Source organism: Pinus tabuliformis, chromosome 3_2 (genome assembly GCF_031772625.1).
Source record: "Pinus tabuliformis cultivar Carrire ecotype Pingquan chromosome 3_2, CPIR1, whole genome shotgun sequence".
NCBI lineage: Eukaryota > Viridiplantae > Streptophyta > Pinopsida > Pinales > Pinaceae > Pinus > Pinus tabuliformis.
The window spans coordinates 65096192-65120503 of NC_142302.1; the positions used below are offsets into that span (position 1 = coordinate 65096192).

General features: G+C 38.5%; 1 protein-coding gene across 2 annotated transcripts in view; it reads left to right on the forward strand.

Moving 5' to 3' along the window:
* Positions 1–7644, forward strand: part of LOC149179861 (RNI-like superfamily protein) — an 82400-nt gene extending 74756 nt beyond the window's left edge. For both annotated transcript variants that reach the window (XM_089415826.1, XM_089415825.1), the window contains exon 2: positions 6260–7644. In XM_089415826.1, coding sequence (XP_089271952.1) covers positions 6260–7143 — 884 coding nt within the window. In that variant the 3' untranslated portion in view covers positions 7144–7644. The remainder of the gene's footprint in view (positions 1–6259) is intronic.
* The last annotated feature ends 16668 nt before the right edge of the window (positions 7645–24312 follow it).

Here is a 24312-nt window from a genome sequence, read left to right on the forward strand (position 1 = left end):
TTATTTATTTACCCAAATAAATACTGAATCACCGAAAAATAAAATCACTGGTATTTTTAACTTCTAGAATTAAATATATGCAGTGGAAATAAACTAGAGAGATCAATCACACATTTCACCCACAACAATTCTCTGTGATTTAATTATCTGGAAAATACGAGTTTTTCGACCCACAAAGATACAAGGAAAAATACAAAACCCCGAACCCTGTAACACAACTGCCTCAGAATGAATTCGGCCCAACGAACTCAACCTCTAGGAAATCATCCTCTTGATGAAATCGGCTTGGAGAATTCGGCCCAAATAATTAACTAGCAACTCGACCTATGCCCTCCTTGCATGCCACTAATGCGCACTAGGGAAAACTCGGCCCTCCAACAACTCAACCCTCTAGCAACTCGGCATCGTCTAGATACAATCGATCTCCTTTCAGCAACTCGGTGTTGCAATCTCCTCTTACTCGGCCCTCTTGGATTTTCCCCAATCCACTTGCACTTCTCCTTCTTTGGGCACCTGGTCCACTAAGCCTCTCACACTTAGAGAAAATCCCTCTCTTTGAATGATGACTCGATCACATAACTTGTGTCTTCACCTCTTCTCTAGGCTCCCTTTATAATCTTCATTGAGTCCAAACCCCTAAGCCCAATCTCCCTACTAGAATAATTTTGGAGATCAATGATTGAGATGATTTCTAAATCACTTAAATAATTAAATTATTTATTCTTAAAAAATAACTCAATAGTCCACAATAATTAATTTACTTTAATTATTGTACTTTTCCTAAGTTAGACTTAGGAAAGAAGATTTAAATCACTTACTCTACCAAGAAAGCACCTAGAAGAGGCAAATAATGTCTTCCACATGCTAAGATATCAAGCCTATGCAGAGACTTCTAAAGCTACTCACTTCAACAAGAAAACCTTCAATTTAAACTTGAAAACAGATCTGATCTAATGCGTTGGTTAGGTTAAGTGGGGTATTCATAAATTAGATCCATTCAATAGTTAAAACAAATACTTTAGATCTAACTTCAAATTTGGCAAATTGGTTTAGCCGGGATAACCTTGAGTGGGTGTCCTGCAAAGATACCCACGTTAAATGCCAAAGAAATGAGATTGGCTTGCTCAAGGAACTTGGGGATGCAAGTAAACCATAGATTGCTAGAAACAAATATTAAAAGGGGAAATTTTAAATGAGATGGAGATGAAAGGAATGAGAAAACTTAAGTGCTACCATTGGGCATGGAGTCTAAGCCACTCCTTGAGTAGTTGCCCTTCTTATTTTCAATGTTGAAGGCCCCACACATCTCTTGGAGAATGCTTGGTTGCGCTGAGAGGCGCTCTCCAATTTAGTGTGGAAGAGATGTCGTAATGCCGGTATTATTATGTTATGTAAATATTTTAACTTTGGTCAAATTACGTAAAAATAAATATAAAAATAAAAATAAAATAAAATAATAAAAATAATAATGTTATTTATTTAATTAAAACATTTCGATTCGATCAAATTACTCAAACAAATTAATATTATAATTGTAATTAGTAATTAAATCAATCTCAATATACCAAGCCCACGGGGCTTTGGATTGACGGTGAATGGGTGCGTTGTTAAGGCACTCCTTGCGATAGGTCACCGGTTCAAATCCCCTGTGGGTACGTAGTTTAGTCTTAACAAGCAAAAAAAAAATCTCAATATACCAAGCGCTGAGAGGGATCAAATTTCTTGAGGTGCAAACCTCTTTTAGAGTGAAAATAGTTTTGATCCCTCTTGGTGCTTGGTAGATCCGGAGTTAAGATGGATCTAGGCTAGTGAGTATCATACTATCAAAGCTAGGAAATCTAAACTATGGAAAATTCATAGGGCGACGAAACCAATGATAGATTCAACACAAGTATGTAATACAATTACAAACTTAAAAAATATAAATATAAATCTAATATAAAGAGTTAAAGCCCCTAGATATTCAACCTTGGTACAAAAGATCTAGCATTAAAATTTTATGAAGAAATGAAATAGATACATGTCATACCTCACTTGTTGATGTTTGTAACTTTGTAGCATTGGACAGGTACTTCTGCACAAGTCCAAGTGTTTAGAAGTGTGGAAGTCATCTAAAGTCTTCAACCTTAGCGAAAGGAATTAGCTAAGTAAAGTGCTCTTTATAAAAAGTGAGTTAATCTAATGAAATGCAAAGGTTTTTGCATGAGTGAATTAGATGAATTATAGCCGTTGATCTCAAGTGAGTGTCTAATCTCAACTGTCAATCACTTTGGAGACTAGGGTTATCGATTTGGTCAACAACTCAAGCTTATAAAAACAAGGCTAGGTGAAGGAGGTAGACACACAAGGGAGGACTCAGTGAGAGTGATTGAGTCACAAAGGACAGTGATTCAAGGAGATCTCAGCAAAGGTGAAGAAGGATTTTCATCTAGAGATCAAATCCAAGGGAGGAGAGTGCAAAGGAGCAGCAAGAGGAGAATACCCAGTAACCAGGGAAATTAGAGAATGGATTTTATAGGCACTGTACAACAGTTAGACAACCAACAGCAACCGTGGGCAGATTGCAGAGGTTTTGGGAAGAGTGTAGAAGCCGCAGGTAGCTCACATGTGCCATGGACAGGTCGCACAGGCTGCGAGCAGAAGAGAAGAGGTCATGGGTAGGTTCTGCAGGTCGCAAACAAGGCCAGCCACCACACAGGCCGTAAGCTGTCCACATGTGCCACTGGCAGACTGTATGACGCACCGGTAGCTCACACGTGCCGTAAGCTGTCCACATGTGCCACTGGCAGACTGTATGATGCACCGGTACCTCACACGTGCCGCAGGTAGTCAGTACAGGTTGCTGGTAGCAGGTACAGGCAGGCTGTACAGATCGTATAGACTGTGTGCTGCAGGGGTTATCTCGAGCTACAAATTTCATGTTTTGCTGTAATTGTAATTTTCCTCAGTGGGCAATATTTCCCTAGTTTGGGAAGGCCCTTGTATGCTGAGATATTATTTAATGAACAATAGATTTAGAAGCGCAGAATTTTTTGCGTGTGCATGTGTGAAATTGGTGTTTATTTGTTTTTGCAGTAAAAACTTCAGTAGTGCATTTAATTCAATAATCAGCTTAATTTAATTAACAAGGAAATTAATAGGATGTAATTTGCCAGTTGCCGAGGTTAAGGAAAATTAACATCACTTGCATTATTAGCTTTGCAATTGCTCCTTCCTCAATATCTCTTGCATGCCAAACCCTTCCTATAGTTAACCTAGAGGCTAGAACATCTTACAAGAAAATAGAGAAGAAGCTACACCAAATAGTAAGCAAATCAGTCTTCCATTCTATTTCCAACTATGAAAATGTGAGGGAGGCACCCTCTTGATAAAGCCCTCGCTAAAACCATAGAAGGAAAACCATGAGCTAAAGTGATACGGTGTGCTTATACCATGTACTGAGATCAAAACATGAAACTCAAACCAGGTTCCCAAGTGAATACCATTGGAAATTATAACAAGCCTTCAAAAGTGCGTGTCCTCATAATAAACAAATGTGTATAAATTCCTACACGTGGCAAGTAAAATACACCTTCAAGTGGGACATGCATGCTCCATACACTGACAAATGTATAGAATGTTGATGTGGGCACCTTAGTGATTATGTGACACCCTTGTCATCGTCCATTGTGCTGTCATAGGTCCCAATGCAATGACATGGATTTCAAGAAGAAGTGGCACAGATCCCATTGTAGGTAGATATGGTTGAATATATGCAAACAAATTCCAGTGCAAGTACACTAATGTCAAGGCAATGTCACAGATCTTAAGGCAGTGTATGGTTCCTAATGTGGAACGCCCACCTACAATGATGAGTCAAGTTTCAAAACAAATCATTAGGTGATGCACTTCAAGTAATTTCTTCTCACAACATCATAATATAATTCAAATTTATAAATTGCCTAAGTTTACCATGGTGGGACAACTCTAGCCCTATTACACGTGTCAATTCCTAGGACAAAAGGTATTTCCTAGGTCACTTGGTTAGAGATAGGTAAAATGATGAATAATTTATGGAAAAAGGAAGGGGAACCTTATGTTTTGATAGTCAAAGTCATATGTCATGATGTAAAAGGCCTTTAAACTAGTCCAACTAGCCTTTTAGAGCCAGGAATCTTCATTATTTGTTCACGTATCCCTTTTAAGAGGGAGCTTTGCTTAGAGTTACCACTTTGACACCTTTTTTTGGTAAATTCATAGCTTATATTAGAGAAATATATATGTACAGTACAGGGCAGATATCAGATTCGTGATCAGTTCTAGCCTGCCTAGAAGGAAACCAGATATAGAAAGCTGGTCTGGAATCATACTGTTCCATCCAAGAGGTCCAAAAATATAGCTAAGCATGCCTATTACAGAAAACAAAATTGGTTCTAGGAGCCATGATATGCATGAGAGCAAAAATTGTAAAACAGAATTAAGAGCTATGACATAAACTGGGCATACTAGTAATGGTTGTGAGCTATATGAAGTACTTGATTTCATTCAGCTGGTGCAGGCCTTGCCGGGGGTGCTTGTTCTCGATCCCTGAGCAGAGCTGTTTCCAAGCTCTGCAGATGACCATCCATAATCTGATAAAGTAGATGAAGCTCCATGCGAAGGAGGAGCTCATCCCTGCTCTCGTTACGGTCAAATAGGACCTTGCCGAGTAGGTGCTTAAGGTGCCAATACAGGTCCACTGTGTAGAGGTATTGGTTTCTCCAAGGTCTGGGCGCCCTTAAGTGAGGAGGCAAGTCGTTTACCTCGGTGAGACCGTCAAAATCTGAGAGCTCTGCACATTTTTCCACTAGTTCTTGTTTGATGTCCGATAATTCATGCTGAACGTCCACTAGGGCATCCTCTCGGTAACACTTAGCAGACGCTCGGCTTGGGCCCGAGAAGCCCGGGCTCTTGAATTGCCATGTATGTTGAGGTCGCCTCCTCTGTGCACACAGGCACATTCTCTCAGTCAGAGAGTAGAGCTTCACTGATTATGTGTTTTGTTTTTTCATAACATTTTATAAGCCTATGTAGGCGTGGGCATGGCAAATCACTGTATTTTCATTTTCAATTAATAAGAGTATGGATGGTTTGCCTATTTCAACAGTTGTTTGGTTTGATGTTTTCAATGTGCATATTTATGTGCCTATGAAATATGTCACCGAAAGTAGGAAAGGATCTCAGAAATGGTGCTTCCAAAATTTCATGAAACAGGGAAGTGGTGCGTGTTTGTTGTTTGTGTAACAAAAATTAGGAAACACTCACGTATTTCACAATATGGAAATGTCATGTTGGTATTGGAACCTGCCAGGAAACATTTCTGTAATTATATTGTTATAATTTACCTGTTCATGTCTGCTTGGTGTGTCATTACGTTTTAATACCATAGGCGTGATAAATTCTAGAATGCCAGCACTCTGAAACATTGCTGCACTCACTGAATTTGCACATGCAACCATATCAAATTTTGGCTTTTAGAATATTATGGATAAATTCGATTCCAATATCATATTCAGTTTTAAATGGTCTTTCTGACATGGTTTCTACCTAGTTTCCATTTTTTTTTCAATATCTTCCGGCTTATCATGTTATCCCTTTTAGCATAGTAATAGTAAGCCTTTTGGATGATCTATAACTTTATTGCTCCTTACAATATATATTAACTGCCATGTATGTTTATTTACTTACTCTAGGTTCCTTGTGACCAACAGATGTCTGCCCTTCAGCGGATGATTAACTCCACTTTCCATTCATCCTTTGATAATTGATACTTAATGCACTTTTGAAACTTTGTTATGCTCGTGCTGAGCAGCTTATGAATTAAATTCAATAAACAATTAATGTGTCTGGAAAAAATAAACAGATATGGTCCAAGCAGATGTTGAGTCCTAGTCAGCTTTATAGTAACCTTTGTTTCTATGAATTGCAAACAAAATTTACAAGGGGTTATGAAGGAAACTAATTAAGATGCACCTTCTTCATAATTTGTACATCTGCCATTGACTTATTTTAGAAATGGAGGGAAAAATGCAATCACTGCATAGCTTTGTTTATGTTTTCTATATCTGCACATTTTGATAACAATGTGGCAAAACTTGCAAAAGTAAGGTACAACATGTTTCTTTCACATTAGTTGCATGTTGGATTATATATAGTCCCTTTTGTCATGTTTTCTCTTCATCTGCCATAATGTTCTGGTTGGTGGATTTAAATTTTTTTGTTTAAAATGTATTTTTTGCAGGAATTACTGATGCAGGACTTACAGCACTCGGGAAAGGTCTACCCAATTTGCATTCCTTGGATATTTCGCACTGCAAAAAAATTACGGATCAAGGAATAAGGCCCCTTGCTGAGGGCTGTCCAAATTTGTCAACTTTGCGACTTGATGGCTGCAAATCTGTGACAGATGGGTCTTTGCAAGCACTATCTAAGAACTGCACAAAACTGGAAGAGCTGGGTTTGCAGAGCTGCATCAATATTACTGACAATGGCCTTTCAACACTAGCTCAAGGATGTCGTTCTATACGGATTCTAGAAATGAACAAGTGTGTTAAAGTCGGGGACACTGGAGTAATGAAAATTGCAGAGACTTGTCCTCATTTGAAAATCTTGAATCTGTCAGATTGCTTGAAAATTGGAAATAAGGCAGTTATGTCTTTAGCAGAAGGGTGTAAAAGGCTTGAGGTGCTGATGATTGGAGGGTGCAGACTCGTATCAGATGAAGCCATTCGGGCACTTGCTTCTGTTTGTGGTCCGAGCCTAAGAATTCTACAACTAGAATGGTGTCTGAATATTTCCAATGACTCATTACATTTGGTCCTTTCTCTCTGCCCACAGCTAGAAAATCTCAACATAGCATGCTGTGACAAAGTAACTGACCATGCATTTAGCTGTTTAGGGAATGGTGGATGTGGATCCCATTTGAAGGATTTGAGGATCAGCAACTGTCCTGGAATCTCTGTTGTAGGGATTGCTTTAGTTGCAAAATTTTGCCGCTCATTGCAGCGCCTGGATGTTCGATCCTGTGCCCAAATCACTGAAGAGACTGTCAATGGAGCTGGCATTCATTTTGCTGATCACTGTAAATTAATATACTATGGCACTATATCTGAGCATGCTTTGTGAAGTGAGATGGTGTACCACCTGTTCATTTCAAAAGGCTTAAAAAAGGGCATTCAGCAGACGAGCAATTTGCTTAGACCTTAATGGGCGCACATAGGTTTCTTTATTGAACCGGGTGGTTGAATGTGTGCAGCTGCTCATCTGAAACAAAACCTAGAATGCAATGTATCCCTCTTGTAATGGGATAACACTTGATGTTATGCTTTGGGCACCTAGATGCCCACTCTCATAATTTAGCTATCCTGGATGTCTGTAAGGAATCTATGCTCAAAAAGGGCAGGGCACTCCATTGTGGAGAGGGAAGGAAATTTCTTGTCTTCCATGTGTGTATCTCTTTGCACCGCCATCAATATTAATTGTTTTCGGGGCATGTATAGTTTTTGCCACGTTGAGATCTGTTTCACTATTTTTTAGAAGTATTGTTAGGATCGGTGGGTACTGAATAATGCCATGGTTTAACCTTTTAATGATGCACTTCGGGATGCTGGTTACCTTTGGTTTGCAGTGGTTGTTTCCTGGCTATACATGTTTTCTTTCATCAATGGTTGCATAGAGTCTAGTTGGTCCGATGTCATGATTGAGGGGTTTCTGTATTGTTGATAGACTTGGGAGGCCTCTTTCTTGTTACGGGACTAATGTTCTAGACCTTTTACTGTTGCAAATATCTGTTTACTATCCATATCACTAGTCCAATCTTGTGAAACAAAATAGATGAAATTCATATGAAATTGGATTTATGTATCCTTGTAAAACATGATAGCATGACTACAGACAATGGACAAAATTGCTATGCTACTACCTAAACTATCAATTATTGAGAATTGACATGTTAAATCAAAAGTAGTGGCATCATAAAGCCATCTAGTATGCTAGAGGAAAACTACTTGTTTCCGATATGATGGTATCCATGTTTACTTGAAAGTGGCATGCACCACAGCCAAACAAACGGCAAAGCGCTGAGCATTCCGAGGTCAACTGATAAAATAGGTGCAAGTTGCAATGATAAGACTAGCTTTCCAAATTAGTGTAATGCAAATGCTCTCTGATTTTGTGTATGTTGCAAAAAAATGAAATAGCAGATCAGAAATGCGTTGAAGTTAGGTCAAAATATATATATTTTTAACATTTTTTGGTTTTTTTCGAAGGAAAAAAATCCATAATTTTATTTATAGCAAAGAAAATTAAATATTCATATGCCACCTGACATTTGAAAAGGTGTTCAACAGTCCTTTAAAGCAAAAGCTCTCTATCTACTTGCCTTTCTTTTACTTCAACAGCACGCTGATTTTTGTCCCAAAATATTACAAAAAAATCTAGAAATTTATTTATAATAAACAAAATTACAGTCATATGCCACTTGGCGTTCAAAATGGTGTTCAAAAGCCCTTTAAAGCAAAACTTTTTATCTACTTCTCTTTTCTTTTACTTCAGCAGCATGCTGGATTTTCTCTCAAACAATTACATAAACAGTCACATATATCAGCATTCTATTTTTTATTATGAAAAACTTACAGAAACAATTACATCATTAAAAGTAAATCGTTGGTCAGCCCCCAGTCATGATAATTAACATCAGTCTTTATTGTCGACTGACCATCCTATCAGTGACCATCCGATAGGACGGTAGTGATTCAGGGACCCTGATCCAAGTCCAATCCAGCTTTGCAAAGGCTGTCCACTATGTTGTTCTCCATCCTCACTTTGAGTTGCTTTCCGAGAGCAGAAACTGCTACAGGCACTTTTGAATCTGGCCCAACCAGGAGATTCTCGATGCTGCTTACTGCACCTGTCATGTAAGCTCTGAAACTGATGGATCTTCTTCTCCCCATAGGTGGTTAACTGCGGTGTGATGGCAACCTCTGAACAAAATTGCATGACATACTCTCTCAATTTCAATGTTATTTGAACTGGTTGAACCAACTTTAAGTGGCTGGTTTGAATCAGTTTGGCAGGTTGTTGGTCAAAACCTGCCTTCTCGATTGACTGGTTAACCGAAAAATTGAAACCATAAATAATAAAAGCTAACTCTAATCCTATTTATCTATTTAATGATTCCCCTCCCTATTTGTCTCTGACCCTTTTCAGTGTTCTATTGTGAGAGCTTGCCTTTGGCAGTCGCACTTAAGAGTATTCATTCAACGCTCTTCTTGTGCTGATCTGGATATCTATTTAATGATTCCCCTCCCTATTTGTCTCTGACCCTTTTCAGTGTTCTATTGTGAGAGCTTGCCTTTGGCAGTCGCACTTAAGAGTATTCATTCAACGCTCTTCTTGTGCTGATCTGGATAGCTTGTGTTGATTTAGAGAAATTCTTGGGCGGATTCAAGTGTTAATTTTCACAGATGATTAGAGTGTTATTTGCTGATATGAAATGTTGATTCATTATTTATTTATTTTTTAAAATATTCTATCAATTATATATATATATATATATATATATATATATTTTAAATTTGTTTGATTTTATTATTATTATTATTATAAAATAAAATACAAGTTCTGTCGTGGTGAAGGGGTGCTTTTTGATCTAGGAGGTAATATAAAATTCTCTTATGGAGTTCGGAAATAGCCTCAAATAACCTTGGTAAAGCCTATGCTTTGCTCCGAGGAGTCTTATCCTTTTCTTTGCCCATTCACCTCCTTTAAATAGCAGGGGGCTGAAAAATCACCGTTAGATACTTTCCAATAAATTCATCATCCTTTGATGCCTAATTAAATTTGTTTCACCAATGAACAAGAATAACCCTTCATTCCTTCCCTAGGTTCCAATTTTTTCATGTCCTTTGTGTTAGGATATTTAGACATTTAGGAGTTTGTTGAAGTTCAATTTGGTCAAATGTGTCTATTAGGTAAACATGTGTTTTTTTAGTATGCATTAGTTGCATTGTAATTAGACTATCACGATATGTTCTAGACATAGAGTGATTCGATGACACATATCCTCTATATTAACGACTATTGATTTGTGGCTTGAAATTCGATTGGTCCATGATCTCTATTTAAATAGCATGGAGGGTCATGGGCGATGATCGATTGTGAGAACTCTTTTATGTAAAATATTTTCGTTTGCATCAATAAAATTGCCTCAAGTCGCTGGGTTGGCTAGACCTGTGCATTGTTTCCCTTTTAGAGGGTTATAACCATGTAAAAACACTGGTGTTGTGATCTTTGATTTGGTTGTGTGAGTGGTCACTGAAGGTGTTGGTTCTGTATGGAATACTTGTTTACCTAAACACTTTGAGGTAATGACCATTTCGTAGATCACCATGCTAATTGTGCTCGATAATCAGCATATGAAGTCCTTATTGTGAATGACATCCAATATTTATGCCCGATCCCTTATCGTTAAGAAGTGCTATGTTTGATGTGCTCCCACATCGCTGCGCTTTGTTGCCCATGCACATGCATTGTATCTCTCCGTTATGCCATGTTCGCTCATCAATCTTCTACATTTACTAGGTACCTCTCCCACGCTCTTTGAAAGGCCCCTTCATTGTTTTCCCTTGCTATAGAGTCTTTGTTAGGTCATATTCCAAATTATTATAGCGTGTGGTTGTTAATTGCGATATGGATCTATGTTATTTTAGGTGGCTGTGTTGAAAAAAATGTAACTAGGTTCGGTCTTCATAATGACATGATCTTTGTAAATAATGAAATAAAAGAAGTAAAATTATTTTTGTATACCTTGCTGCATGGGTTTCATGAGCAAGAGGTTTATTTGTTAGTGGCTCCCATTGAGAGCCTTAGGATTTATTATTGAGTCAAAGAGTCAATGTCATGTATGAAGAGCTCTTCTTGAGCCTATGTTAATTGTATACAAGTCTATAGAAATGTCTAACAACCCTCCAAAGACAAGCACAATCCCTCTTGAAGAAGTCGGCCTCCAAACAATAGCAAAAGAAGTCATGTCGGCTCACCTATGGAGACACACCCGTTCAACGTGACACGTTGGCTCACCTATGGAGACACCCCTGTTCAACATGGCACGTCGGCTCATTTATGGAGGTCAAACTACTATAAATACCCTATTGAGATTTTCGCATAAGGACAGGTTCAGGATCTCGGATACCTCTGAAACTTCGGTGGTAATTACAGTGGGTAATTACTGTAACAACTCGGCTATCTCTGAGATTTTTGGAAGTCACCACAGTGGTTCAGTATTTTGAATAGATCAGCCTCTCTGTATTTTTCGGATGGGTACCCCAAAAGTAAAGTCTCGACATCCTCACAATCATCATGATCATTGTCTTGGCATACTAGATAGTCTCGACATATCTATAATGATAAGGATCTCGGTGCAGGAAGAGAACACTCTGTCTCGGCATACTTCTAGATGCAGTCATGATCTCGGTATATTTGTGATGAGGAGATCTCACAGTGACACACTCTGTCTCGGCATACCTCTAGATGCAGTCATGATCTCGGTATAGATCTAGTCATGATCCTAATGGAGATGTAGTTACAAGATGAAGATCTCAGTGAAGGTATAGCTATGGTACAACAATAATGATCTTGTTGTTATAATGAATATCTCATGTTAGTTTTTGGTAGCATCGAATGTGCTCTAGCCATGAAAATTGGTGGAGAGGATAAGACACATGAGTTCTAAAGAACCCAGAAACCTTTTGGTGAAATTCTACCCGAATTGTATTTTATTAAAATAATTAATATTTTTAATGGGGTTCCTAAGTCTAACTTAGGAAAATTAAAATATTAATGGGTATTAATCAAAATATGGGTGAGAATGATTTAGAAGTCGGATCAAGTCATGTTTTAATCTTAGCCATTGATTAGAGACTTAATTTCGACCGTTGGAGTCTCAACGAGAAAAGTATAAGGAGACTTGGGTTTAGCTAGAAAAACACAGAGAGATTGAGGAAATCGATTTTCTGAGGTGAGAAGTTTTCAGGAGGAAAATCGATTGAGGAAATCTTGCAGCAGAGGGCAAGGATAGTTTGGGAATACAGACAGAGGCGAAAAGAATCTTGTGGAGGCAACGTAGTAGCCAAGAGGGTTGACGCTGGGCCAATTTGGGCTCACGCAAAATTGACGCAGAGCTAGAAGGGCCAGTGCAGAAGCAGTAGCTGCCCTCTATGCAGAAAGCTGGAATTGCCAGAACAACTGGGAAAGCTGACGTAGTGAGCGGAAGTGACAGCGCAGGGCTGATGTAGGGCCAACACAGAAGTAGCTGGGGTTAGCCAGTCTTGCTGTCGGATCAACCGGAATCCGCCAGGTGAAGTGAGGTAAAACTCACTCAGATTTTCCGCCATTGTATTTCTTTGTCACTGGTTTGCCGAGAGGGCTACCAACATTTGTATTTAGAATTACTGCTTAATAATAGAAACGCTCAGAGCTACTACATCGATTTTTCCACATTGGGTTTTGCGGGGACTATTTTGTCAAAAAATAACTGTATCCTATTTATCTTGTTCTTTCCTCAATTTTTTGTTTCATGTAATCAAATATTAAAAATAATGTAGACTGCAAAAGTAATTTGCTTCAGTGTTCTGAGAATGACTTGATGAATGAATATTAAAATCATGTAGGTGAAGTAGATTTAGATTTGCTGCAGTAGGGGTTCCTTGAGGATTTGGAATTTTCACATGGTATCAGAGCATTGATTTTGAAACAAGAAGTGCAGATCCAAACCTGAGCAAGAGAGGCCAAAAGTTGCACTTAGCAGCAATTCGAATCCCCTTGGAGGGATTGTGCAGTCCTTGTTGGGAAGCAGAGATTCCGAGGAATCTCTCTCTGAGAGAGTCGACAGAGGTAAGTTTTCTAGTTTGTGAGTTTGCAGAGGTAGAGGGAGTGACGCAGAGCCTCAACGTAGTGCTTGAAGGGCGTAGTTTCTGCCGGGTAGAAATCCGTCGAAAAAGAGCGAAGACACATAGAAGGGGAATTTTCTCCTCGGAGAACTTTTTGCCAAAAAGTTCGAATTTCTCATTTGCCGGGCAGCAGTGCTGAGCAATGACTAGGGGAGTCAGTTCGACGTTTGGGTGAGATGGCATCGCACGGGTTCAGAGATCAAGACAGGTTGGAAGGAGCTTCCAACTATGTCATATGGAAGACCAAAATCTTAGCTGTTCTGGAGGAGTACGATCTCGAAGGCTACGTCGAGAGTGCTGTGGTTTTCCTGCGGACAATGATCAAAGGAAGAAGTACAAGGCCGAGCAGGGGAAGAAGAAGAGGCTCATTCTCGATGGAGTTCGAGATCATGTGGTCTCACACTTGCAAGGCAAAGATACAACTCGAGAGATGTGGGAAGCTTTGTCTTCATTGTATGAAGGCTCTTCCAAACAACGAAAGATGTACCTAGAACAGAAGTTGCAGTGGACATTGATGCAGAAGGGAGAATGAGTCAACTCCTATCTTCAACATCTTCAAGACACCAGAGACCAGATTGTTGTAGTGGGGTCTACTCCTCAGTCTACCGTGATGGTATGGATAACCCTAAATGGAGTCTCAGATGAATGACAATTCTTTGTCCAAAGTATATTGGGCAGGGAAAGATTACCTTCATGGGAGGAGATGTGAGAAGCCCTTCAACAAGAGGAATTAAGGAGGGACTTAGTTAAGGTCAACCTCAATGGTAGCAGTGGGAGTGGCACGAAGACCGAGGAGGAGGAGGAAAACACAGCTCTGGCATCAAAGGGACAATAGAAGCAGAAGCAGAAGCAGAAGGAGGATGTGGCGAGATGGGCCACTTTGCATCCCAATGTCCTTTGAAGCAAAAAGATAAGGATGAGAAACATGATCCTAAGGTTGCTCCAATAAAGATCGACGAAGAGGAGTTTGCCATGAGTGCCCATGCATCTTCTGGAGAGAAATGGGGCGATAGTGAGCTGTAGTCGAAATGACTACATGTGGGCAAGATCCTTGAGGAGACCATCTTTTGGATGAATTCCTTGTTACGAGAGCCCGAGATTCAGCGGTAGCGAGATGGACTTAGTGTTAGATGATGTAGTGGATTGATTGGATAGATAGATGTAGTAGCCCGAGACCATGAGTTGATCAATGTAAGGTTAGCAACAATGCATTTGGCACAATGCAGAAGTTAGCAACAACGTAGACGATTCAAAGGGCCAGAGACTAGAGTAGCCAGATTCCAACATTCATGGTATTACGCTGAACACAATTAAGTTCAACGAATTTTGGATGTTTTTCAGTTGCTTCTCTCAGCAACTGAGTTGCAATACAAATACAATGTTAGCGGTGGCACTGCTAGCAACATAATAGATGCATCATTTGAGAGGGAGTTGTAGTACAGAGGCAGCAGTGGTAGTGGCAGTGTCATGGGCAGCAATACAGTGATAGAAACAACACAGTGTTGGTGGCAACAACAATGCGAAGAAGAGGTGCTTCAAAGACAGAGCAACATGCAGTTGGACATTGTTGCTATAACACTTTCTTCGCTAAGAGAGACTGTTAGTTTTTGGTAGCATCGAATGTTCTCTAGCCATGAAAATTGGTGGAGAGGCTAAGACACATGATTTGTAAAGAACCCAGAAACCGTTTGGTGAAATTCCACTCAAATTGTATTTTATTAAAACAATTAATATTTTTAATGGGATTCCTAAGTCTAAACTTAGAAAAATTAAAATATTATTGGGCATTAATCAAAATATGGGTGAGAATGATCTAGAAGGCGGATCAAGTCATGTTTTAATATTAGACGTTGATTTGTTAGGATATTTCGACACATAGGAAATAATTAAGTATAACTTGGGCTGGTGTATAGTTTACGTAAAGTGTGTTTCTTTAGTATGTACTTTTTGTAACTTACAATTTGACGGTCACGATATGTTCTAGATATGAAGTGATCTGACGATTCATTCTTTCCTCCGTGTTACCGACACTTGATCTGTGGCTTAACACCCGATTGGTCCATGATCTCTATTTAAAGAGCATGGAGGGTCATTTGTTAGGCGACCGTTCATGAGAGAAACTTATATAAATTTTCTTTCTTTTACATTAATAAATTGCTTGGAGTGGTCGCGTTGGCTCATGCCGTGGATTGTTTATCTCTTTGAGGGTTTTAATCACGTCAAGAACACTGGTGTACTGATATGTGATTTGTTTGTGAGCGGTGCCCTGTGGTGTTCTATCTAAGGAACTTACCTTGTAAATTCCTACATGGTATCAGAGCTATTCGAGGGCCGCATCCGTTGGTGATCCAAATCCGAAGCTGGTACAATTGCATCCAATTGTTGTTTCCTAGATCTATTGTTTCTGATTGTTTCAGGCTGAGAGGACTGCTCTATTGTGTTAGGAGCCTCTGTTCTAGTGAGGAACCCCTTTCGTTTCATGCGAAAAGGTTTTCGATAGCCCTAGCTACGTCATTTTTAAGATCTGGAGGTTGTATACAATTTTTATTTGCAGTTTTAGTTATTTATCTCTCTGTTTATTTCGGTTTATTTACCTCTCTGTTTTTATTACCGGATCTATACCTTTCATTTTTGCATATGCTCTTTTCTCCGTGACTCTGTGCGATCTGGACAAACCAGAAATAGAAAGAAAAGATTTTTCTCATGCGTATCCTCTTTTCTGTCACGTCTTAGTGTGATCTCGGAAAACCAGAAACATTGAAGAAAATAAATAGTTTCCGGCCAAATCTAACTTTAAGCCGTAAGATTTGGATTACTTTTGTGTGTTCGTTTTTGGTTTGTGTGGTTTTTCTTTGTTTTGTAGGAAAAAAAAAGTTTTTCAAGTAAGCACACACTCTCAAAGCTTCAATGAAAAACACACTCCTTACTCTTTTCTAAAAATTACTAACTTTTTAAACTAGCTCACTTGGTTCAAAATTACTTAATTAGAATAGAGTTATTGGTTTCAAGTCTTTTTTTTTGTTGAGTTACTTTTTCAAAAAACACATGTAACTTATGTTTTAAAGTTACTTTATGTAAAAGTGTTCTCACTCATTATAAAAAGTGAGTCACTTATAATTCTAAAGTCACTTTATCTTTTATTTAAGTTACAATTTAGTGGATATTTCATAAAATACCATTGTAAAAGTAACTTATTTATAAAAGTGGGTCACATAATGTAATCTTTTTTTAAAAGTGAGCTAATTAGATTAAGCTTGGAAATGGGGGGAGATTTTTTTTAAATATAACATTATCATTCACTTCATAACATTCACGTGGTTCATCGGCATTTTCAACAATTTTTCTTCAAAAAGCCATAACTTTTTCATCCGAAGCCGTTTTCAGAGTTGGTTTTTTGGAATCGGCTTAATTTTTCAAGATCTTTCCATTGGAACAATTAGTTTCAGTATATACAATTTCAGTTTCTTTTAAAATGAAAAGTCCATGCTTAGTTATTCTTGACGACACCAACTACTTCCAATGACTATCCTACATTGTGGATTTGCTTAGAAGTAAAAGTCTTTATAGAATAACCACATGCAAAGAGTTTAAACCTAAAGATGAAGAGACGCAAGCCAAATGGGAAAATAAGCAAGATCAAGCACGTGGGTTGATAGGGATGTCTATTTTTCCAGACCTTAGATTCCATGTCACAGAAATTGATACCCCCGATAAAGCAATGAAACAACTCAATAAAGTTTTTGGAATTAAAAATGAAATTAGAGCCCATCAACTCAAAAACGAGTTACTTATGTTGGACCCCAATAATTTTTCTTCCATTGAAGATTTTTTGTCCAAGTTCAAGACTCTTAGACTTCTCTTAGAAGGTGTTAAGGTTAAGAAAGAAGATGGTAGCTTTATCTATTCCATTCTTACTAAGTTAGGACCAACCTACTCTGTGTTTGTTTCCACCTTCTATTCTACTAGAGAAGCCTTTATTTCTCAAGGACAAGCCTACAAGTCCCCTTCTTTTGATGTCTTTTGTGATTCTTTAATAAGAGAACAAGAAAAACTCTTACATCTTCATTTTCTTAACACTGGAAACTTTTCTAAGAAAGTCTTAGTAGCTCAGTAGCAACCAAATTCAAAGAACCTTAAGAAACAACATCCTAACAAGAATGGTTCTAAACCAAATAAGGGTCCTAAGCAATTTCAATCTCAAAATGAAAAATCAACTCAACAAAATGATAAGGCAACTAAAAATAAAGGGAAGAAGACTGATAGACATTGCAACTTTTGTAATTATGATGACCACTTAGAATCCAAATGCTTTAAGAAGATTGAAGCCTTGGAAGCAACAATGAAGAAGCATAACATTCATTTGGAGCACTCTTCAACTTCAACTTCAACTTCATCTTCAGGAATAACACTTTTTGCATGTGGTTGTCAAACATTTCGGTCTAGTTATGCACTAAATGTATTTTCTTCTTCTCATTCTCATTAGTGGCTCATTGATTCTAGAGCTTCTTATCACATGACCAAAAACAAAGCCATGTTTTCTTCTTTAAATGATTGTAACACCAAAAATATATAAGTTGGTGATGATAGATCTCTTAGTGTTGTAGGGACTGAAACTATTCATTTAGACAATAGTCAATTTAATGATGTATTATGTGTTCCTACCTTAGCTTGCAACCTTCTATCTATATATCATATAACTCATTCAGGTGACGGTAAAACTGTTGAATTTTCACCTCATGATGTTGTAATTAAGGACCTAAGAGATCCTAGACAGATTTTAGCTACTGGCATTGCTGATGATTCTAGAAGGTTGTATAAGTTTAACAACATTGGGTCATCAACTCTTCCCTTAGTATTTGTTGCTCATAATGATGAAGTGAGCAAACTTTGGCATGGGCAATTTGGTCACTTAAACTATTGCTCCCTACAAAATCTATGTAAAGAAAATATGGTGACAGGTTTTCCTATGGTATCTTGCAGATATAGTGTTTGTTCCGGATGTGTACTTGGAAAACATCATGGGGATAGTTTTGAAAATCGTGCCTCTTGGCACGCCTCAGCCCCTTTACAACTTATGCATAGTGATTTATGTGGTCCACTTCTAGTTGTTTCATTCTCTGGCTACAAGTATTTCTTAACTTTCATTGATGATTTCTCTAGACGCACTTGGGTATACTTCTTAAAACTCAAGAGTGAAGTCTTTAACATGTTCTTGGCCTTTAATGTCTTTGTTGAGAAACAATCTGGATATCAAATTCTTAAGCTAAGATTTGATAATGGCGAAGAATATGTTAACAAAAAATTCATCAACTTTTTCATTGAACATGGAATTCAATTGCAACATACTGTTCCATATACTCCACAACAAAATGGTGTAGCCGAAAGAAAGAATCACACCTTAAAGGAAATGGCTAATTGTATGCTTCAATCTAAAGGACTTAGTCTTAATTTTTGGGCAGAAGCAATTAACTGTGTAAATTACATAGTAAATCACACTCCTATTAAGGTTTTAAAGAATATTACTCCATAAGAAGCACGGAGCCCAATTAAACCAAATGCAAGTCACTTTCGTGATTTTGAAAGTAAAGCATGGGCCCATATTCCAGATGAGAAACATAAAGCCTTAGAACCTAAGAGTGAAAAATGTATTTTTGTTGGATATTCTGAAGATGCCAAAGGATATAGACTTCTTCAACCTAAATCCAAAAATGTTTTTTTTTACCCGGGGAAAAATCGTAATTTTCTATTATCTATAAAGAAAATTACATGTTGTAGATGCCAGTGGCATATGCAAAAATTGGGCTCATGGCCGTCAAATAAGTTCAGTACAAAAAACATTGATAGGGTGGATTGTAAGCAGTGCTGTAAAAAATATATACACCATAGGTCTGTATCATATATACATCATATGTCTGTAGCAAAAAACTGTGTAAAAAAAACTACAAAATTAGGGCCTGTTGGCTCTCATATAGTGCTGGTCTATATATGGATGATGGTAATACTGAAAATGCTCATCCCCTTGCTGTTCCTTTATGATCCAGATGCCCCTGGGTTGAACCATTGCCTCCTTCGATAATTTGTCGGCAATTTGGTTGCGATCCTCGATGATTGAGCAGTCGCAACTGCAACCCTGGATCTCGTCATGGGTGGAGAAGGTGGTTTGGGAACAGTCAGATCAGGGATCTGTGCCTCGACGCATCCAGTGACACTCGGATCCTGCGATCGAGAGCACGAATCTTCTGCAGATGTTGGATCACCCGTAGTCGCTGCATCTCGTTCCGTGGAGGGAGCTCTGGGGAGTTTCACCAAAGGGCAGTCTTTGAATAAATGCCCCACCTTATGGCACCGTCGGTAGCGGAAGGGCATGCCTTCATAGTCCAGGAGTTGAATTCTAGTAAATCTTCGCCAATGCAGAGTGATCTCAGCCTCCAATCCTTCCCTAATATCCAAGTAAACCAAAATTCGAGCCATAGACTTGTTTCCCGAGGATTCATAGGTCTTGTCGAAATCCAGATATGTTCCAAGTGCATTCCCAATGCGCGAAAATACATCTTCAGACCAAAAGTGCAGGGGAAGGCCCGGAAGCCTGACCCAAATTGGTCCTGCTCCCACCTGTTCGCGCTCAGGGTCGAAAAGCGGACTCCATCTCTTGAGCATGAATGATGCCATCTCTATGTGCCAGTATCGCGATAGGACCCAAGTTGTCTATTCTTCTCAAGCGAAACTCAGCGCAAACCATCCTCGAGCCAAGGTGGTTACTGATGGGAGTTCCGTCAGGATATGACCCCAGATCTCCATGACCCATTGGTGAAGACGACTGGCTATGTAGGCACGCCCTCGAACCCTTCCAACTAGCACCAGGTTAGCAGTATCCACCACCTCCACCATATGCACATCCACCTCGAAGCTGAGCTCCAATTTCTTGTGTGTTTACTTTACACACTTTTGTTTTTTCCTTGTTCGCGGCGCAATAAGATGAGCTTGTAGAGGGTCTTGTGATCCCGAATGTTGCCGCCGAGAGATAGGGGTGCCAGATCGGGGGTTAACAACAGTGGATTCAAAGCACCCGGATGGGGAAGAGAAGAGACCAGGAGTAACCAAAGAGTGAGGCGGAAGGTGTGGCGCGACCGATAACGGGGGAGTAACGAACCCAGTGGAGAGTCCGACCACCAGAGGGTTAGTGGAAGGGGTAGTCAGTTGAGGGGAGTCCACAAGGATGGAGTCAAAGGTAGGGGATGGGGGAATGCATGATACGAGGTAGGTTAGGGTTGCTAGCGAGAGGGGAGGGCAGTTGAGACCCGACGAACCTAGGGAAAAATCGACGGACGGAAAAGGATGCGAGGAGGATCCAGGGATGTAACGACTGCAAGAGGGATCCTGTGGAGATGGAAGGACTGTGCCGGACGATACATTAACCGTTACCACCAGCGAAGACCTCGGGGTAGTCCAGATGGACCCTTCGGGGTGCGGACTTGGTCTAGTGTATATTTAGGTAAAGTGTGTTTCTTTAGTATGTACTTTTTGTAACTTACAATCCGATGATCACGGTATGTTCTAGACATGAAGTGATCTGACGGTTCATTCTCTCCTCGGTATTACCAACACTTGATCCGTGGGTTAACACCTGATTGGTCCATGAACTCTATTTAAAGAGCGTGGAGGGTCATTTGTTAGGTGACCGTTCATGAGAGAAGCTTATGTACATTTTCTTTTTTTTACATTAATAAATTGTCTGAAGTGGCCGCGTTGGCTCGGGCCATGGACTGTTTCCCTCTTTAAGGGTTTTAACCACGTCAAGAACACTGGTGTACTGATGTGTGATTTGTTTGTGAGTGGTGTTCTATCTAAGGCACTTACCCTGTAAATCCCTACATGATTAGAGACTTAATCTTGGCTGTTGAAGTCTCAACGAGAAAAGTATAAGAAGGAGGCTTGGGGTTCAGTTAGAAAAACATAGAGAGATTGAGGGAATCGATTTTCTAATGTGAGAAGTTCTTAGGGGTAAAATCGATTGGCGAGATCTTACAACAGAGGGGCAAGGATAGTTCGGGAATATAGATAGAGAGGAGGAGAGAAGCTTGTGGAGACAGTGCAACATCCAAGAGGACTGACAGTGGGCCAATTTGGGCCCACGCAGGCTTGACGCAGAGCCAAAAGGGCCAACGCAGAAGCAGTAGATGCCCTTCACACAAAAAGCCGGAACTGCTGGAACAACTGGGAAAGTTGATGTAGTGGGTAGAAGTGAGCATAGGGCTGACACAGGGCCTACACAGGGCCAACACAGAAGTAGTCGGGGTTAGCTAGTCTTGCTGCCGGATCAGCCAGAATCTACCGGGTGAAGTGAGGTAAAACTCACTCAAATTTTCCGCCATTGTATTTCTCTGTCACTGGTTTGCCGGGAGGGCTACCAACATTTGTATTCATAATTACTGCTTAATAATAGAAAACCCTCAGAGCTGCTGCACCGGTTTTCTCGCATTGGGTTTTTCCGGGGACTATTTTGTCCAAAAATAACTGTGTCATATGTATCTTGTTCTTTACTCAGTTTTCTGTTTCAGTGATCAAATATTAAAAATAGTGTAACTGTAGAGGTAATTTGCTTCAGTATTCAGAGAATAACTTGATGAATGAATATTAAAATCAAGTAGGTGAAGTAGATTCAGATTTGCTGCAGTAAGGGTTCCTTGAGGATTTGGAATTTTCACATCTCAATGAAGGTGTAGTAATGATGACCTCGGTGAAGCAACAATGACGATGATGATCTCAACAATGACAAAGAAGAGGATTGGTGTCTTGGTTTTGGAGTGGCCTAATAGGTCAAGGGTCATGGCTTGGTATTTGTCAAATTGGAATCTCTATAAGAAGAATTTTGTGTGGGTTTTCCTCTCAAAGAGTGAGAGGTTTTGGCCCTAGCAGAAATCCAACATCTTGTGTTCTTTTCTCTTTTGTTTTGGTAGCTATTTGATGAACTAATAAGACACACCCTAATAATAACAAGTGAAGATTGTGCTAAGAAGAAAAAGTTAAAATACCTCACAAATAGTTATCATAGCAAGAAGAATCTTATTAAACTTAACTTGCCCTAGATTCTTCAACATGTTGCACTATTTCCATCTCACACTCCCTTATTCTCTGGTTCTTGTTCTTCTTTGGTCATTTCCAAGTTGCACCCTCAATTCTCCCTGCCGTCATTGAATCTATGGCACTTAAACCCTTATCTCATTAGGCAATAGTCCCAATTTTTTCATTGGAGTATCTTAATTTGTCTTCTCAGTAGAATGACAGGCTCTTATTACGCATCAGGAGCCTAGAATCTAAGGTGGAAACACTTGCATGAGATGTTGATTCAGTGCAAATGCTCCATCTAAAAATTGACTAACGAGGTTGATGCCCTCCTTACGTTCTCAAGTTTAAATGATTACAAGAACATCAAGAGCCATCCTCCTTGGCCCACTCATCCTTAGCATTTTCTCCATGGGGCCCTCAAATCCCATTCGACTTGAACACTTCAACCTCCACCGAAACATATGACTACACCAAAATTCAATGGTTTCCTCTCAACCCAAATTCTAATAAATGTAGTGTTCTAGATCCCTAATTGTTGGTGTTTTCAATAGATATTACTTAGTTAATGTCAATTTTGAATACATGTATCCACTTGAAGTAGTGAAGATTAGAGGCAATTTTGAGCCAAAAATCTTGGCTTCCACTAGTTGTATTTCCCAATTTTGTATCTTTGTTGTGTAATCTTGACATGGGTTTTACTAATATAAAATCCACCAATTTTAGTCTAAAAATATTGAGCTTTTTATTTTAGATTATTTATTTATTATTATTATTTTGTTTTTTTTGTTTAAAAGGTTTGATTTACCTTTTTTTGGTTAAGTTCTTTCCCAAAAAAAGTGTTTCATCTCTCTGTTTAGGGTTTTTTTCTTGTATATTTATTTATTATTATTATTAATTTATATGACTTGGTTTGTAGTAGTGTTGGTTCACCATGTTTAAATTCAGAAGTAGATTTCGTGATTTTGGTTTGAAATGACACTGATTGTAATACCATAATTTCAAATAGGTTGTAGTGTTAACCCTAAAGAAAAAATGTTGCTAGTGTTAGTATCGCTTTTTATTTCAGGGTCAATTTTATTGTTTCTGTTTGTAATAGTGTTGATTGTGGAGTCTACGATCAAGTAAGTTGTAATTTTAACCCAAAAAAATAAGTGATACTAAGCAAGTTGTAATTTTAACCCTAAAAACATAAGTGATACTTGTAGCACATCTTTTTGAAACGAAAATATTTTAAATACTCTCTAGAAATGGTGCTACTGGTAGAACCATTTTGAAATGAGGCCGATTTTGGTGTTTTTGACCAAAAAAATGTAGATTTTTTTTGTGTGTCAAAGTTGTTTTTAAGTCATAGTTCTTGTTAAGTCAATGAACATGTTTGATTTAAAGACCATAGTTTGAAAAATATTAATCCCATTTCAGAATAAATTGTGAAATTTACCCAACAAAAATGGGGATAAAAACTTATCTTGGATGGACTTGGACACACTTCCACTGCCAAAGGAACCAAAGATTGGTATTGTAACTTCAGGCCTAGGGTAATGAAATCACGGTCCCGAGTCTACCCCATGCAAAGGATGTGGAGGTTGACGATTCAGATGATTATGTCATATGATTAAATTGTAAAGTCCAACGTCTAGACTATAGTTACTGTTATGCTTATTGTTTTATTATAAAGGCCATTTAGAGTTCCAATGTATATATTCATTCTTACATGCTATATACATGAGAGTACTTTGCATATTTTCTGTCCAATGACTTGCATTCTCCCGGATGTGAGAGAGAATTCCCTAGAGAAAGTTCTACCTTTTGATGAGAAATTCTCCAGGACAAGCTTGCAGGGGGCTTCCAAAACACTGGAGCGAAGCATTTTATGAGTAATTTTTATATAATACATATTATAACATATTTAGATTTATATATATTTAGAAAAAACATAATAAATTGTAGAAAATATTAATTTATATACTTAAAGCATCAATCATTTAATACATGAATAATTTTGAACTTAGAGCATTGCCATCAAATAGTCAATTATAATATTAACTTTCAAGGTTCAAATTTTTACAGATAACATCAACAAACTGTAATAAATAGCATCAACCATGCAATGAAACAGGAAATCATGACCAAAAATTTGTAATATGCAGTCAATGGTTCAAACTTCATGTATCATATAATGCTACAATTAGGCCACAATAAAGATTTTAGTTCTAGAATATAATCTAGATTTAAAAACCAGAAAAGATGAATTATTATGTTCTCTACTAAGCTTTATTGAATA